Genomic DNA, 14,747 nt, shown 5'->3' with positions numbered 1-14,747 from the left:
CAATACAGAGTTACAATGAAAGCTTAATATGTAAATACAGTATAGTTTACAGTAAGTGCAAATAATACTACTAAAATGCAACTGTATGCACTAGAATGCAACACTATATGATTACAACAAGTTATATCTACAATGACATATTAGTAGTGCAATAGTGCAAGGATAGTGCACTGTTGCACTGGTGTGTAGGTCTGGTAAGTCCAGTGCATAGTAGGAGTGGTAGATCAAGAGATCTACAAGAGCAGTCTAAACAGGTGGGTCTTGAGGAGGCGGTGGAAGGCACTGAGAGATGGAGCAGTCCTGAAGTTATCTGGTAACTGGTTCCACTACAGAGAGACTATGGAAGAGAAGGGGCGGGCATGGGAGGACGGAAAGTGGAGGGAAGGCGTGACAAGTCGGCCAGTAGAGGAGGAACAAAGATGGCGAGACTGGGTGTAGGGAGCCACAAGGGATTGGAGGTAAGAGGGGGCAGTGTGGTGAAGAGAGTGGTAGGCAAGAACAAGAGTCTTGAATTGAATGCGAGCAGAGATAGGTAGCCAGTGGAGGGTGCGAAGCAGAGGGGTAGCATGGGAGTAGCGGGGTTGGGAGAATACAAGATGGGCAGCAAAATTTTGAATGAGCTGAAGGGGGTGGATAGCGAAAGCAGGGAGACCAGCGAGGAGAGAGTTACAACAGTCCAATCTGGAGAGTACAAGAGCTTGGACCAGGGGTTGGGTGGAATAAGTAGTGAGAAAGGAGAATGGCGGATTCGGTAGATGTTGCTAAGAAATAAGCGGCAAGTGCGTGACAGGGAGGAGATGTGTTGAGAGAAGGAGAGGGAGGGATCAAGAAGGAGATGTAGAGAGTGTAATAGAGTCAAGAGATACTGAGATGGAGAGGTCAGAGGAGGGAGAGGAAGCAGAAGGAAAGTAGAGGAGGTCAGATTTAGAAAGGCTGAGTTTGAGGTGGTGAGAACGCATCCAAGTTGAGATAGACAAGAGGCATAGCCTGGACTTGTAGGGCACATGACCACATGAGGTTGGTGAAGTGCTATGAGGGGGATAAATATGAATTTAACCTATTAACATATGAATATACATATGCCATACATATAAAGTAAATGCATTGGAATAATCTAATAACTTATGTTGTTGATGCTGAATCTTTGGGGTTCTTTAAGACCCAATGTGACAGTTTTGAGATCAGTCTGCTACTTGTTTTTTGGATGAGCATGGCCTCATCTCGTTCGTAAATGTTCTTATTTTTGTTCTTATGGCTGTGTGCTGTTGTGTGCTAATAGAATGTTAAGGGTAGGACTTTCTGATAGTACAAACCATTAGGATTTGTTACCTGAATTCCAGAAATATAAAAGCAGAGGTAATGATTGCTGGAGTAATTTGGTGTAGTCAGATGTGTCCTATTCCCACTGGCAGCAAAATCTTATTCCTATGGTACACCAGCATACAGGTTACTGAATTAAATTCATGTTAAGCACGTTGTAGAGTTAAAAACTGGAGCCCCTTCTTAGTAGATTTAGCCCATTGTGTTTTCACAGCTTGGGGTCACAATGCTGTCAGTTTTGTGTAATTGTGTTTGTTGTGCAGTATTTGATTATTTTATTTGCAGGTGTAAAAGACTAACTTGGACTTCTATCACGCTGGCCCTAACTACTCTTACATTAAGAGAAATAACTACATTGATCACCAATGTGAAGTGGACTCAGATTTATTTGCATGAAGCAGTTCAGACAATGAGCAGGAATAGAATGAATTAACAAAACATCACATTTGTTGTACATTCATTCAAATCACAACATTTACAATATAATTGAGAATATTTTTGGTAAATATAAATCATGTAGTATGACCACAGAAACATCAGGAAAGAAAATCAGATAGGAATCCTGTTAGTCACATTTAACAGACCGTAGTGCAAGCACTATATCCTGATGTGGGCCCCCCCCCCAAATAGCTACATTGTAAATGTATGCACCTGCAGTTTCAGCTCAGCTAGCTTACACAGACATAGTTTAAATGAAATGCACTTGAATTACATTTTTTCTAATTTTCCAAAACATACAGACAAACAGTATTTTATTTTTTACATTTAAAACTAAATAAAATAAAACGCTAGATATGCAAAATGATCTCCACTTCACAAAACTTTAAAACTGTATCTTAAACTTTCATTAACAATTGCAGTGCAGCTCTCCGTTTTAAACTAGACTTCAGCTCGAAATTAATAATAATAATAATAATAATAATAATAATAATAATAATAATAATAATCATAATAATCATCATCATCATCTCAGAGTAATTATACAACTCAATATTCCCATTATCATAATCACAGTATCATTTTAGCAATATCATGTAAATTCCCAACCACTTCAATAACTTTTAAAACATTACGTGATACCTGAGACATACCTGAAGCATCAGCAGGAATGGAATGAATTAACAAAATGGAGACCCCTCCTGTTTACAGGGCGAGGTCCTTGATCAGTGAGAAAATGCCTATTCAGTTAAAGATTAAAGTACAGCAATATTTAAATCTTTTTTTAATTATTACCTTATACAGGCATTTAAATACAGCTTTATAACAGTTTTTTTTTTCTTATTGGGATTATAAATTATTCAATTAATTGTGTTGGTTAATGAAGTCTTTAAAGGGATTCTGATTTGCTTTGTCTATTCAATCATCCTGATGGAAAAGGTTTTAATTTTATAAAGCCTTATAGACCCCTCCTTATCAGTCACAATGAGGTGTCCAAAGGCATCTGCAGTTATAAGCTTTGGCCTGAATGTCTCATCTTTAAAGTCAACAAACACTCTCTGAAACTCCCCCTTGGGTGAAAGCTGAATGATCCTCCCACTTTCTACTGCATAGATATTGTCTCTGTGATCAACACAGACACTGAATGGGACAAATTTACCAGAACCTGCAGACGAACACACATTGATGATCTCTCCAGTCTTTGTAAAAAGCACTATACATTTCTTGGCACTGTCTGTAACAATAAACTCTTCTCTACTGTTGACTGCCAGAAACATGAACTTCCCACCATGGTAACCATGAGGCTTAACTCTATCCACAAGGGAGCCTTTGGGATCATATAGAGACAAGGTGCATGCTGCCCCTTCGCTCACGGCTATGTACTTGCCCTTGTATGAGGCAATCGGATAACTGGTCTGTGACCCACGCAAATTGTTTATTTGAATTATATCGCTGTCTCCGGTGATCTTATAAAGCTTTGTTGTTGAAGAAAAATAAACTGTATCCCCACAGACAGTGACACTGCAAGGGCAGCATTCCTCTGACACAGAAGTGTCACCTACTGTCTTCCCATTTTGCCTAAATTCCTTTACAATTGAGTTACTCTCATCAGCAATGACAATATCCCCATTTTCAAAGCTTGCAATGCCTGTTATGTTTTGGTCAAATTCATCTTCCATATCTTCTGTGTCAAATGAGCGAACTAAAGTGGGCAGCTGAATAAATGTGTCTGAACAGGACTGGCACACAGAGCAGACCGCATCCTTGTTCCTCTTGGACTCAAACAGGTCCAGAAGACCTTTTATGTAGAAGTTGGTTTTGATATTACTGACGTTGCCCTGAACGTATGTCTTTGTTCGGCACTCAGGGCAGCAGATAGTGCCTTGCCCTTTCTCCAACATCTTCGCCAGACACTGCTCGCAGTAGGAGTGCAGGCAGGGCAGGATCCGAGGAGTCTTGTACAGCTCAAAGCAGATCTTGCACTTTAGAAACTCTTCTTCAATCATCTCAGAAAGCTGTGGATCTGCAGTTGCCATGGTTCTGGTTCAGTGTCCTATGAACAGAACGGTAAACATAAGCAAAGTGTTGTAATGATTTATTTAATAAGTAAGTACACCTGCTTTATTTGTCCCTTTAACTCTTAAATTACTTTTATTTTTATATTGGTCTATAATATGGGATGTTTATTTTTGATGAAGGTGCATATCCAACAAAACTTAATAAAGGAAACTGGAAAATCCAGGCAAGAATTTCTAAGCGCACCTGTAGATAAAGCGCACACAGCTTCAAATACTGTATCATGTAAATTGATTTTTTTACATTCCCTGTATTATTTGATAGTGTTTGCTGATGTTCTAAGAGTTTCTAGGTTCTGGTGCTACAATAATGTTATTGTCTAAATCTGCCTTTACTTTTGGCTTTGAGCTTGTCTGGAGAATCACATGTCTGGACTCAACTGGACAGCCTTCCTCATTCCACAAAAGGTCATATTGCTACAGGATTTTAATAAGGAATAAGGCTATTCAGTTCCAGTAGTTTGTCAAGACAATCTCAAAACAATTCAATTTAGCAGGAACAGAACCCAAAACTATTCAGAATGATTGCAAACACCATAAAACTACAGGGGAAATCTAAAAAGCTATTCAAATTAAATGCTCTTTAGGACTGGGTTTATTGGCTAGTTATTGGCTATTTTCAAGTTGGCACGAATGTTTTACTCATACCTTCTTGTCAATTGAATTGTTAGTTTTCTGAGAAAATCACCCCCAATTTGGTATTGACTGGCAGCAGTGTGGAGTAGTGGTTAGGGCTCTGGACTCTTGACCGGAGGGTCGTGGGTTCAATCCTAGTTGGGGGACACTGTTGCTGTACCCTTGAGCAAGGTACTTTACCTAGATTGCTCCAGTAAAAACCCAACTGTATAAATGGGTAATTGTATGTAAAAATAATGTGTAAAAAATAATGTAATTGTATGTAAAAATAATGTGATATCTTGTAACAATTGTAAGTCGCCCTCGATAAGTGCATCTGCTAAGAAATAAATAATAATAATAAATGTGATTGTCCAGCTAGTCTTGCCTTTCTGACTATACCTGAATAACTCTGGCTAGCATTTACATTAACTGAGCCCCTACTCTTCATAGTATATTACGTCCTTTGACTTTTGTCATCAAGAATTATATATATATCTTATTTTATGTGAACATGTCATATGAACTTTCTTGTTACCTGCAACATCCAGCAGATTGTAGCAGTGGGCAACACCATTTGCACTATTGTTTAACATTAGAAGGACCGGAGATATACTCATACCTAGAAGCCCCGCAGCAGTCTTTCTGATGGCTGTATTCAAAACACTGTAAATAGTATAACGAAAGGAGAAACAGTCGGATGTAATTAGTTTATTTTTTTATTGAGTACGTCACATAAACATCTGAACAACCGAAGTGCATATATATATATATATATGGGGCAGCAGTGTGGAGTAGTGGTTAGGGCTCTGGACTCTTGACTGGAGAGTCGTGGGTTCAATCCCCGTGGAGGACACTGCTGCTGTACCCTTGAGCAAGGTACTTTACCCAGATTGCTCCAGTAAAAACCCAGCTGTATAAATGGGTAATTGTATGTAAAAATAATGTGTAAAAAATAATGTAATTAAATGTAAAAAAAAAATAATAATAATGTGATATCTTATAACAATTGTAAGTCGCCCTGGATAAGGGCGTCTGCTAAGAAATAAATAATAATAATATATATATATATATATATATATATAGATATATATTAAAGAGCTCATCTCATTTTTTTAGATTTCAGAAGGTATGTACAGGTAGTGGACAAAAAAATGGAAACACTTGGGTAAATGAGGGACACCAAGTATATTGAAAGCAAGGGCTTCCACACAGGTGTGGCTCATGCGTTAATTATGCAGATAACATCCCAGCATGCTTAGGGTCATGTATAAAAATATTGGACAGGCCTGGTTGCCTATAATTATGGCTAGCATTGCTGCAAGAGGAGACCTCAGTGACTTTGAAAGAGGGGTGATTGTTGGGGCGCGTTTGGCAGGAGCTTCAGTGACCAAGACAGCTCAACTTGCTGATGTTTCACGAGCAACGGTGTCTAAGGTGATGTCGGCATGGAACTCCGAGGGAAAGACATCATCAGCAAAGGGCAACAGTGGGCGGAAGCGCATACTCCAGGATCGTGATATCCGTGCATTAATTCGAAGTGCAAGGCAAAACAGGCGAGCAACTGCAGATCAATTGACTGCAAATTTCAACCTGGGGCGTGAGCAGCCAGTTTCATCAAAAACGGTCCACCGAGAACTCCACAGAGCAGGATACATTGTGGCCCAACGCCTTATTAAGTGACTTTACATTGGTGTTTCAATTTTTTGTCCACTACCTGTATATCAGCTTGTATATTGCATTTATCAGTTGTGTGTATAAAAAATGTACAGTATAAACAGATAAACCTGTTTTGAGATTATTCAGAGATGTCTGTTGTGAAATTATTTTTGACTAGATGAAGCACTGATATAGCACTGGGCCTGACACTCGTTGTCTTTTTTTCTGATACAGAGTTTCATTGGCCTTTGTTTGTTGTCAAGTTGTACGAAAAGCATTTCTGAACACGAGATTTGCAACAGGATTTCAAGTGATAAGGCAGTGTATGTCTCTCAGTAAGATGGCGATTCTTCAATTTGTCCCCTGAATTTGACACATTTTGACCCATGAAATTATGTTATTCATATCAAATTGGCACTGGCTTTTCTAAAATCAAGAAAACTATAGTATGATGACATCACAAATATTGAAAAAGAATATTCCATTCTGGGTGCCGAAAGTTGTTGTAAACATAGCCAATATGTTTTCAAGACATCGGAAAACGTAGTAAGAGTAAGATTACATTTGTTAAACAGCAACCAGTTTTTGAGTTTGTTACAAAAATGATACTTTGATGTTCACTCACACACATTCAGCCATGGGTCAGGCCTCAATCAGACACTACAAAATAAAACCAGATGCACCAAAAAGTCACGCAAATCTATATAATTTATTCACACATCAAACTTAGTACACACATTAATTCAAAGCATGCAAATCAACAGGTTTTACATCTTGGTCATTTAATGCTTGATTATGAGCCCCCAAGTACACAGTCCCATTAACACATATCTAGTCTGATACATTGTAGCTGTCTTTTACAAGACACAGTATGAGCAGACCTTTGCTGGGAAGAAGTGGCTCAGCCCAACATCTGGATATACCTGGTCTGGTCTGCCCCTATCTGCTAGCTTCACTCCTCAGTCCTAGCCCAGTCTCTTATATATTCTTTGTCATTCACACTTCCCCTATGTCGAGGGCTTGTTCCTGTTTCTAATAAACAAAGCACATTCTGTCCACAGCTGCGCCCAAAGCTTTTTTTGAAAACAATATGCTCAAGACGTTGTTAAACTTTGTTTCACCCTGACCTTCATTTTAGCTACTGAAAGCTTTGCAAAGTTGTTACAATTTATACACGCAAGCCTTCAGTGAAAATATAACTACTTCTCACTTGCACATTTTCCAGTTAAAGCTCATCTGCAAAGTTTGTATAATTTATTTATTCAGGTTGCTAGATTAGTCATAGAACATTTGTGTATGAAAGATAATTCCATTCCTTTCTCTAAATATACAGTAATACTCAATTGAATTCTCTCTCCTAGGATAGAAAACCCTATTGATTTTGCTGTAGCTCACTGCCAAACCAAACAGACAAATCAAATACTTAAAAACTGAAAAAATAAAAACGAACTCAGCTCTTACCGTGTTGTTTTCTTCAGTGAAACAGCAGCAATCACCAACACAAAGCAGAATATGCAAGAAGTAGGTGTACTGTCAGTGAGTCTGCTGCCTGAATAATAATTACCTACAACAGCTACAATATGCAAGGAATTACTTTCGTTTCAGAAGAATTGATACTCCTCTACCTTCCGAGCAAAGTGCAGTGAAATCCGTGAATCACAAATTACTGCTCTGTGTATTAGTGAGTCAAGGGAGTCTTTTGAACTTGGATGCCAGCTCAATAGTCTTTTTATTGCAGGTGTGGCAAGACAGATCCCGGAATGTAAATATGTGGCAGGGCAGAGCCTGCTGGTAAATGTATTTGTTATGATTTGGAAATGTACACTGTTGTGCAAAAATCTTAGATGTTGCATTTTTTTTTCTGATGCATTATGAGCATCAACAATTTACTCAAAGCCTGCACTAGTGTTTTCTACTATTATAACAACCTAGACTTGCATAAAGAAGGAAAAACAATAAGTGAAATAGCTTGCATCACTCGATTTTCAAGGTGTGGTATCCGAAGCATTAATCAACAAGTACAGAGACACATCATCTGTAATTGACAAACCCAGGACTGGAAGACCCAAAAAGCAGAACTGGCAGAAGGCACAGGTGTCATTTTCCATCCATCAACAGTGCAAAGCACCTTTGACCATTGTTCCCCTTTCTTAACAGAAATATTCTTACTACAACATATCCTTTAAGTCCTGATTTCAAAAGTGACCTTTGTACTTTATTTTACAAAGTGTTTTTGTTTTGTTCAACCTTTTGATTTATAATCCTGGTCTGACGTCACCCCTGCAGCCAGCCTGTTCACAGCTTCACAACCCGGTTTCTCAGATACATCGGATTCAGTGGTAAAAGAGTTGTGAAACATAGTGAATAACTTATCTGGAGCAGCAACTGGCTCTGGTTGAGACGAAAAGATTCTGGTTGGGGACCTCAAGCACAGTGAAAAAAAAACCTTGATGTAAAGAAAGTTAAGTAAGAAAATATAGTTTTTTTTGGTTGAAAATAAATGTATTATTTAATCATTTAGCCCCTATAAAAATATATTTGGAAGCTTCCCGTCACAGACCACTGTTGTTGAAGTGCTGTGAGCTGGGTTTCTTGGGTACGCTCCAGTCCACTTGCTTCAGTCAGGAGAAGTAAATTTTATAATAAATCAGCAGGGGATTTTTGCTTGCCTTACAGCCAAACTGAAGAATATACTGTATAGAATGTGCAAGATTTAAACTACTGCTGGAATGGAATGGTGAGCAGCCTTATGCCATGTGATACCATTCTGATTGGATATTTTTTGACCCGATCTTTAATTTTTTTTCATTCTGACTCCAAAGCAAAAATATTCTACTGCTAAGCACATTTAGTGTCATTTAAGACAAACTATTTACAAAATGTTGATATTCACAAAATAAAAAAATATTTTACTGTGTAAGTAAACTTTTTACTTAGATAAGATGAGGTGGAAGGATAACAACCTTGCCCAGAGATTTGTTTAGTATTGCTGCGTTCATCCATGTCATAAATACTGTAGGCTATGTCATATATTTTCATGACATACTCCATTTTTGAGCAATTTGATGTGACTTTAGAAGACTGAGAAAAAGTGAAGTGACATATTTGCCCAGTGCATAGACTTGTACAATTTCCTCTGATATTAATATACTACTCACCATTAAATACTGTGACAGGTGAATGAATGTAGAATGACTGGATAAGACATTATTTCACACTCAATGGGTTTCTGCAGTGTTAACTGACAAAACTGGTAGAAAATCAATAACATGAATGTGGTACTAATCTTAGTAATCTCAATTTTGTAGCAAATATAGAGAACTATCTCACAGAATTATTTTGAATTTGTAGTAAATACTAATATATGGAAACCACAAGCATTTATTCCCAATTATAATTTATCAACAGTGTTCGCTGTCAACAACATCTCACTAAATTAATTCCACCCTTCAAATTTCTGCGTGATGTTAGTGGATGTTAATAAAAAATGTACAGCTATCACAGATAAACAAACAAAACTGTTATCAAAGAGCTGGGCATGGTGCCTCAGACCTCAGCTCTCCTCAGTGAATATTTAGCCTGTCAGCTGGCAAATGTTATACTTTGTTCATATTAGGCTTTTTCTCCATCTCATATCTTCATGCCTCTCTCCAGAGTGTTTTCTATCTACAAGCTTTATCTTAAACCTTTTTCAACCTCAGGAGGCCTGAATTCAAATCTGGCTTACGTCACAGATGAAATCTGTTGCAACCTAGCCTTTATGGGGGCAGTTAAACAATATGCAGCACAACTTCTCAGTCGTTTCTCAGGATTGACCCATGAATGTTATTAGGGGTTGTTGTTCAGTTCAGAATTGAGGTGCAATGATGAAGCCACTCCGGTCATAGAGTGCTCTTCCATTCCAGATTTAAGTGGCATCATTAATTGATTTAACACACCTGCCAGATGTAATTGGTTCAATTTAACAATTAAGGTTGCAACAAAGACTTGGTCTGTAATGCTGAGTTTACTTAGCTCTGCTGTAGACAGTTTCATTGTCCCTCCACTTTTATAAATAAGACATACATTTAATGAGACTTATGCCAAATAACTGACACTCCCAAGAACACACTACATTATAATTGGAAGAGCAAACTATTTCATTAACATTATTCAATTCCTGATATAATTGAAATGCTTGAAAATACAAACTGTAGCAACACTCTCAACATTATTTCCATTAATTCCATTTTTTCTTTTACACCCAGACAATGTCATGAAATGCCTGCATTCTCCATCATATGCAATAAAGTGGTGTTGCTTTGCCACATTCAGGACCTTTTCCACTGTCTTCTTGTGTAAATGAGCTAGACCACAGGTAGATTCAAACTCTAATTTAGAGCACTAGCTAAACTTTGCAAAAGTCCAAGCTATAAAACTGGATGGCTAAGCCGTTTACCGGTTCAACAAAACCCACTTATTCTAAAAGACACGTTATACACCTAAACATATCCAATACTTTTTACCTTTCTCCAGGTCTGACCACCTACAAACATTTTGACCTGCTTTTTTAAACACCTGCCTGCTTGATCACATTATTAGCTTAATAGCCAATCAGCCCCCAAAGTATTCTGGGAGATGTAGTCCTGTGGGAAAGTATAGAAGCTGGGCTAATCAAACAGAGTTCAATCCCTCAGTTTTGGGAATTAACAATTATTTTTGCTTCCATATCCAGGAAATTGTATTTTTCTCCAGAGAAACAAGAACAATACTGTTTGCCAGATGGCACAAAGAATGTATATTATGTTTAAGAATAGGATAATCTGTGCTGGTCCATATAGGAGTAAAACAACAAAGTTTTTTTTTGGCGGTACCTGTGGCAAAGTGGTTAACAGTGTGCAGATGCAGGTGATCAATAATCAGACAAACAACGATAATCCAGGTGCAATGAAGGTTTAATTGTATAATCCAATGCCTGATGGCTAACAGCAGTAAACAGTAACAATGTTAATGAAGCAATACAGCGGCGTGTATTGCTTATTTATAATCCGTGGGTTTGCCCTGAAATAATAACCATTTCAGTTCAACCACACATACACAAACACAAACACCAGTCCACAGTGCGTGCTCTAGTGCTTGTGGTGAATACAGTTCTTTTGTGCCAACAAAAGTGCAGTATTGTTGATCCAGGTTTAGTGCTGACCTTTGGTGACAGCTCCGGATCATGTTAGTTGTCCAAATAATTACACACAGTATTATTAACGACAAACAAAAACAAACAAAACACTCACATTTCACAACACAGGTTCTCCTTCTGGTCTTTTATTTTAACCATTCACAAAGGAACAGATCACATCACTACGTCCCCTTTTTATAACATCACTCATGACCCCTTGGTCAACGAGCGCATCTGATCCTCCAATCCGCGGATGCCACGCAGTTTCCCGTCCGGGTCATTGAGTTCATATACCATAGCTTTGCCCCCTTTCTAGATGGCCGACTTCCACCTAACCCTGGGAATAAACTGTTGTGCCATTTAGTGCAGGGTATTCTGTTCTCTTTATGCAACTGCCTCGCAGGTCGGGAGGGAGATCTAACACCAAGAATCATTCGATCTCTGTCACATATCCCACCACTCAGAGTGGAGCCGAAGGGACACTCAGCTAAACCTACCTTTCCCATTACTCCCCCCTCCCGGGAAAAATAATCCGCATTTTGGTGGTCTTTCCCCACACGGTGTACCATGTGGTACATGAAGGGCTGCAATGCCAGTTACCACCGAGTTATCCTTCATTGTGCTTAACCACTTGAGTGGGGCACGGTCAGTGAGGAGATCAAATGAATGTCCCAGCAGGTAGTATCGTAAAGAGTGAGTAGCCCATTTAATGGCCAAACACTCCTTTTTCAACCACGGAGTAGTTGCGCTCCCAAGGAAGCATCTTTTTACTGAGGTACAGGATGGGGTGTTCTACTCCGTCTACCGTTTGGGACAAGACTGCACCCAAACCAACATCCGACGCATCGGTGTGGAGGATGAATCTCTTAGTGAAGTCTGGAGTGATTAGACCGGGGGCCTGGCAGAGTCTCTGCTTAACAGTATCAAACGCCCCCTAAAATTCTACTGACCAATTAATTGAATTTGGTTGCTCTTTTTGGTGAGGCCAACTAAGAGACTGACCCTGTGGCATACTCGGGGATGAATCTTCGGTAATAACCGGCTAACCCCAGTAGAGACCTCACCTGAGCCTTGGTTTTGGGGATTGCCGCGTCTACCAAAGCCTGGACCTTGGTGACAACGAGTTTCACCCTTCCATTCCAAATTATAAATCCCAAATATTGTGTCTCTGTTTTGGCAAACGCACATTTTCTCAAGTTAGCTGTCAGCCGGGCTACCCTTAGAGACTGAAGGACGGCTGTGATCCTAGCCAAATGCTCTCGCCAGGTGGAGCTGTAAATAACCACATCATCTATATACGCTGCTGCATATTCATGATGTGGGTGTAAAACCTGGTCCATCAGTCTCTGAAAGGCAGCGGGTGCACCATGAAGCCGAAACAGCATGGTTATAAAATGGAACAGCCCTTCTGGTGTTTAAAATGCGTTTTTTTCTCTATAACTGCGGGTTAAGGGGATCTGCCAGTATCCTTTCGTCAGGTCCAAAGTCGAGATGAACCTCGCCGTTCCCAGTCTATCGAGAAGCTCGTCAACCCGAGGCAAGGGGTACACCTCGAACTTGGCAATAGCGTTTACCTTATGGAAATCAACGCAGAAGCGGTTGGTGCTGTCCTTTTTGGCCACTATCACAATTGGACTGCACCACTCGCTCCTGGAAGGTTCAATCACCTCAAGTTCGAGCATCGCCCATACCTCTTTGCTAATGCCACTTCGTCGACTTCGAAGTTCTCTCTCACACTGTGACACCTGGGGGAGAGATAAGCATATTCAACAAGGTTAGTTCTACCGGGCACGTCAAAAAAACCATAATTTAACTCCTCAATTAACTTACACAGCTCTCGTTGCTAATCAGAAAATAACTGTTCCCTCATCGAAATGTTTTTTTTTTTTGCTAGAGGTCTCTAGAGCGGGGCCTAAATCATCCTCTACTTCACCTGGGGCTATAAATAAGGCCTCCCTTGCCTGCCAGGGCCTCAATAAATTAACGTGATAAATTTTGCGCTCATTTTGGTGATCGGGCTGCTTAATTTCATAATTCACCTTTCCTATAGCCCGAATCACTTCATATGGTCCCTGCCATTTAGCACATAGTTTTGATTCTGAGGAGGGAAGCAGCAGCATTACTTTGTCTCCTGGTCGAAAGGTTCGAATTCATGTATTTTTGTTGTAATGCTGCTGTTGCCGGTGCTGAGACGATTTGAGATTGTCCTGGGCCAAACGGCCGACCAAATCCAGGCGATCTCTCAGTAGCAGCACATGCTGCACTACATTTTTGGACAAGCCTTTGTGTTCCTCCCATCCCTCTCTCAGCAGATTGAGAATGCCATGAGGCTCTCGGCCATACAATAGTTCGAAGGAGGAGAACCCAAACTCTGCGGCACCTCTCTCACTGCAAAAAGGAGGTAGGGAAGAAGCGATGCCCAATGCTTTTGCTCTTGGTTTACACAATGTCTCAGCATCTGCTTTAGGGTCTGATTAAAGTGTTCCACCAAACCATCCGTCTGTGGGTGATAAACAGATGTCCTGATGGGACGTATTTTTAATATTTTCTAAACTTGCTGTAACGTGTTAGACAGAAAGTTGGTTCCATGATCAGTCGAAATCTCCTTGGGGATCCCTACTCTATCCATAATCTGCACTAGTTATTTGGCAATTGCAGCTGCACTAGTGTTGCATAATCTACCACCACTAAGACATGCGTATACCTGGAGTCAGAAGGTAGTAAAGGGGCCACTATGTCCATTGCAATGTGTTCAAAAGGAGTGGAAATAATCGGCAGTGGGACCAAAGGGGCGGGGCACACTTGACCAGGTGCTACTCGCTGGCAGTCTGGGCATGTGGCTACATATTTCGACACATCTTTATGAAGTCCTACCCAATAAAATCGAGCCAATATTCGCTCCCTTGTCTTGTCAGCTCCGAGGTGCCCCGCAAAAGGGATATCATGCGCCAGCCTCATGACCTCCAGCCGTCAAGACGGGGGAACCAATAATTGTGTTACAGGCTGTCCTGTGCCCGTGGGAAGGTTTACCCTGTAAGGTAATTGCCCCTTGATAATGAAATGTTGAAATACTAGCGCCCCAGCGCCGTCAACATCCTTACCTTCAATAGACCGGACCTGTCCACAAGTGTGCACCAGTGATGGATCGTTGTGTTGTCCCCACACTATGTCCACACTTGAGTGCCACCTGTCCGGTATATTGAAAGGGGCTGGAGTAGCTTCTGCCCTAGATGGCCCAGTAACCTAGCCCTCTCTTTCACACTGCGTTTTGACCCCCTTTAGGTGCTTTCACACAGAGGAGTTATGACCTGAAGCTTATAGGTCTGTGTGAATTGCTTATACCGCCACTTAACCCTTATATTTTATTCCGTCTCTTAACCACCTCGCGAGGTAGTTCAGAGATGGCACTAAACCGTCATGCCTGTGTGAAAGGCTATACCGCCACTGAAGCGCTATAGTGGGTGTGGTTTCAATGTCAACATGCC

General features: G+C 40.2%; 1 protein-coding gene across 1 annotated transcript; it reads right to left on the bottom strand.

Annotated features, from left to right (window-relative positions):
* Nucleotides 1-1,658: 1,658 nt before the first annotated feature.
* LOC117406503 (E3 ubiquitin-protein ligase TRIM56-like) lies at nucleotides 1,659-7,785 on the bottom strand. Its single transcript, XM_034010581.3, has 2 exons — nucleotides 7,569-7,785; nucleotides 1,659-3,811 (listed from the first exon to the last, which is right to left on the bottom strand). Exon 2 carries the CDS (start codon nucleotides 3,792-3,794, stop codon nucleotides 2,673-2,675), a length of 1,122 nt encoding a protein of 373 aa, XP_033866472.1. The 5' UTR covers nucleotides 3,795-3,811; nucleotides 7,569-7,785; the 3' UTR covers nucleotides 1,659-2,672.
* Between the last annotated feature and the right edge of the window lie 6,962 nt (nucleotides 7,786-14,747).

Source organism: Acipenser ruthenus, chromosome 8 (assembly GCF_902713425.1).
Source record: "Acipenser ruthenus chromosome 8, fAciRut3.2 maternal haplotype, whole genome shotgun sequence".
Taxonomy (NCBI): domain Eukaryota; kingdom Metazoa; phylum Chordata; class Actinopteri; order Acipenseriformes; family Acipenseridae; genus Acipenser; species Acipenser ruthenus.
Note: the sequence above shows the minus strand (reverse complement) of the source record. Positions and strands in the feature narration are given on the sequence as shown.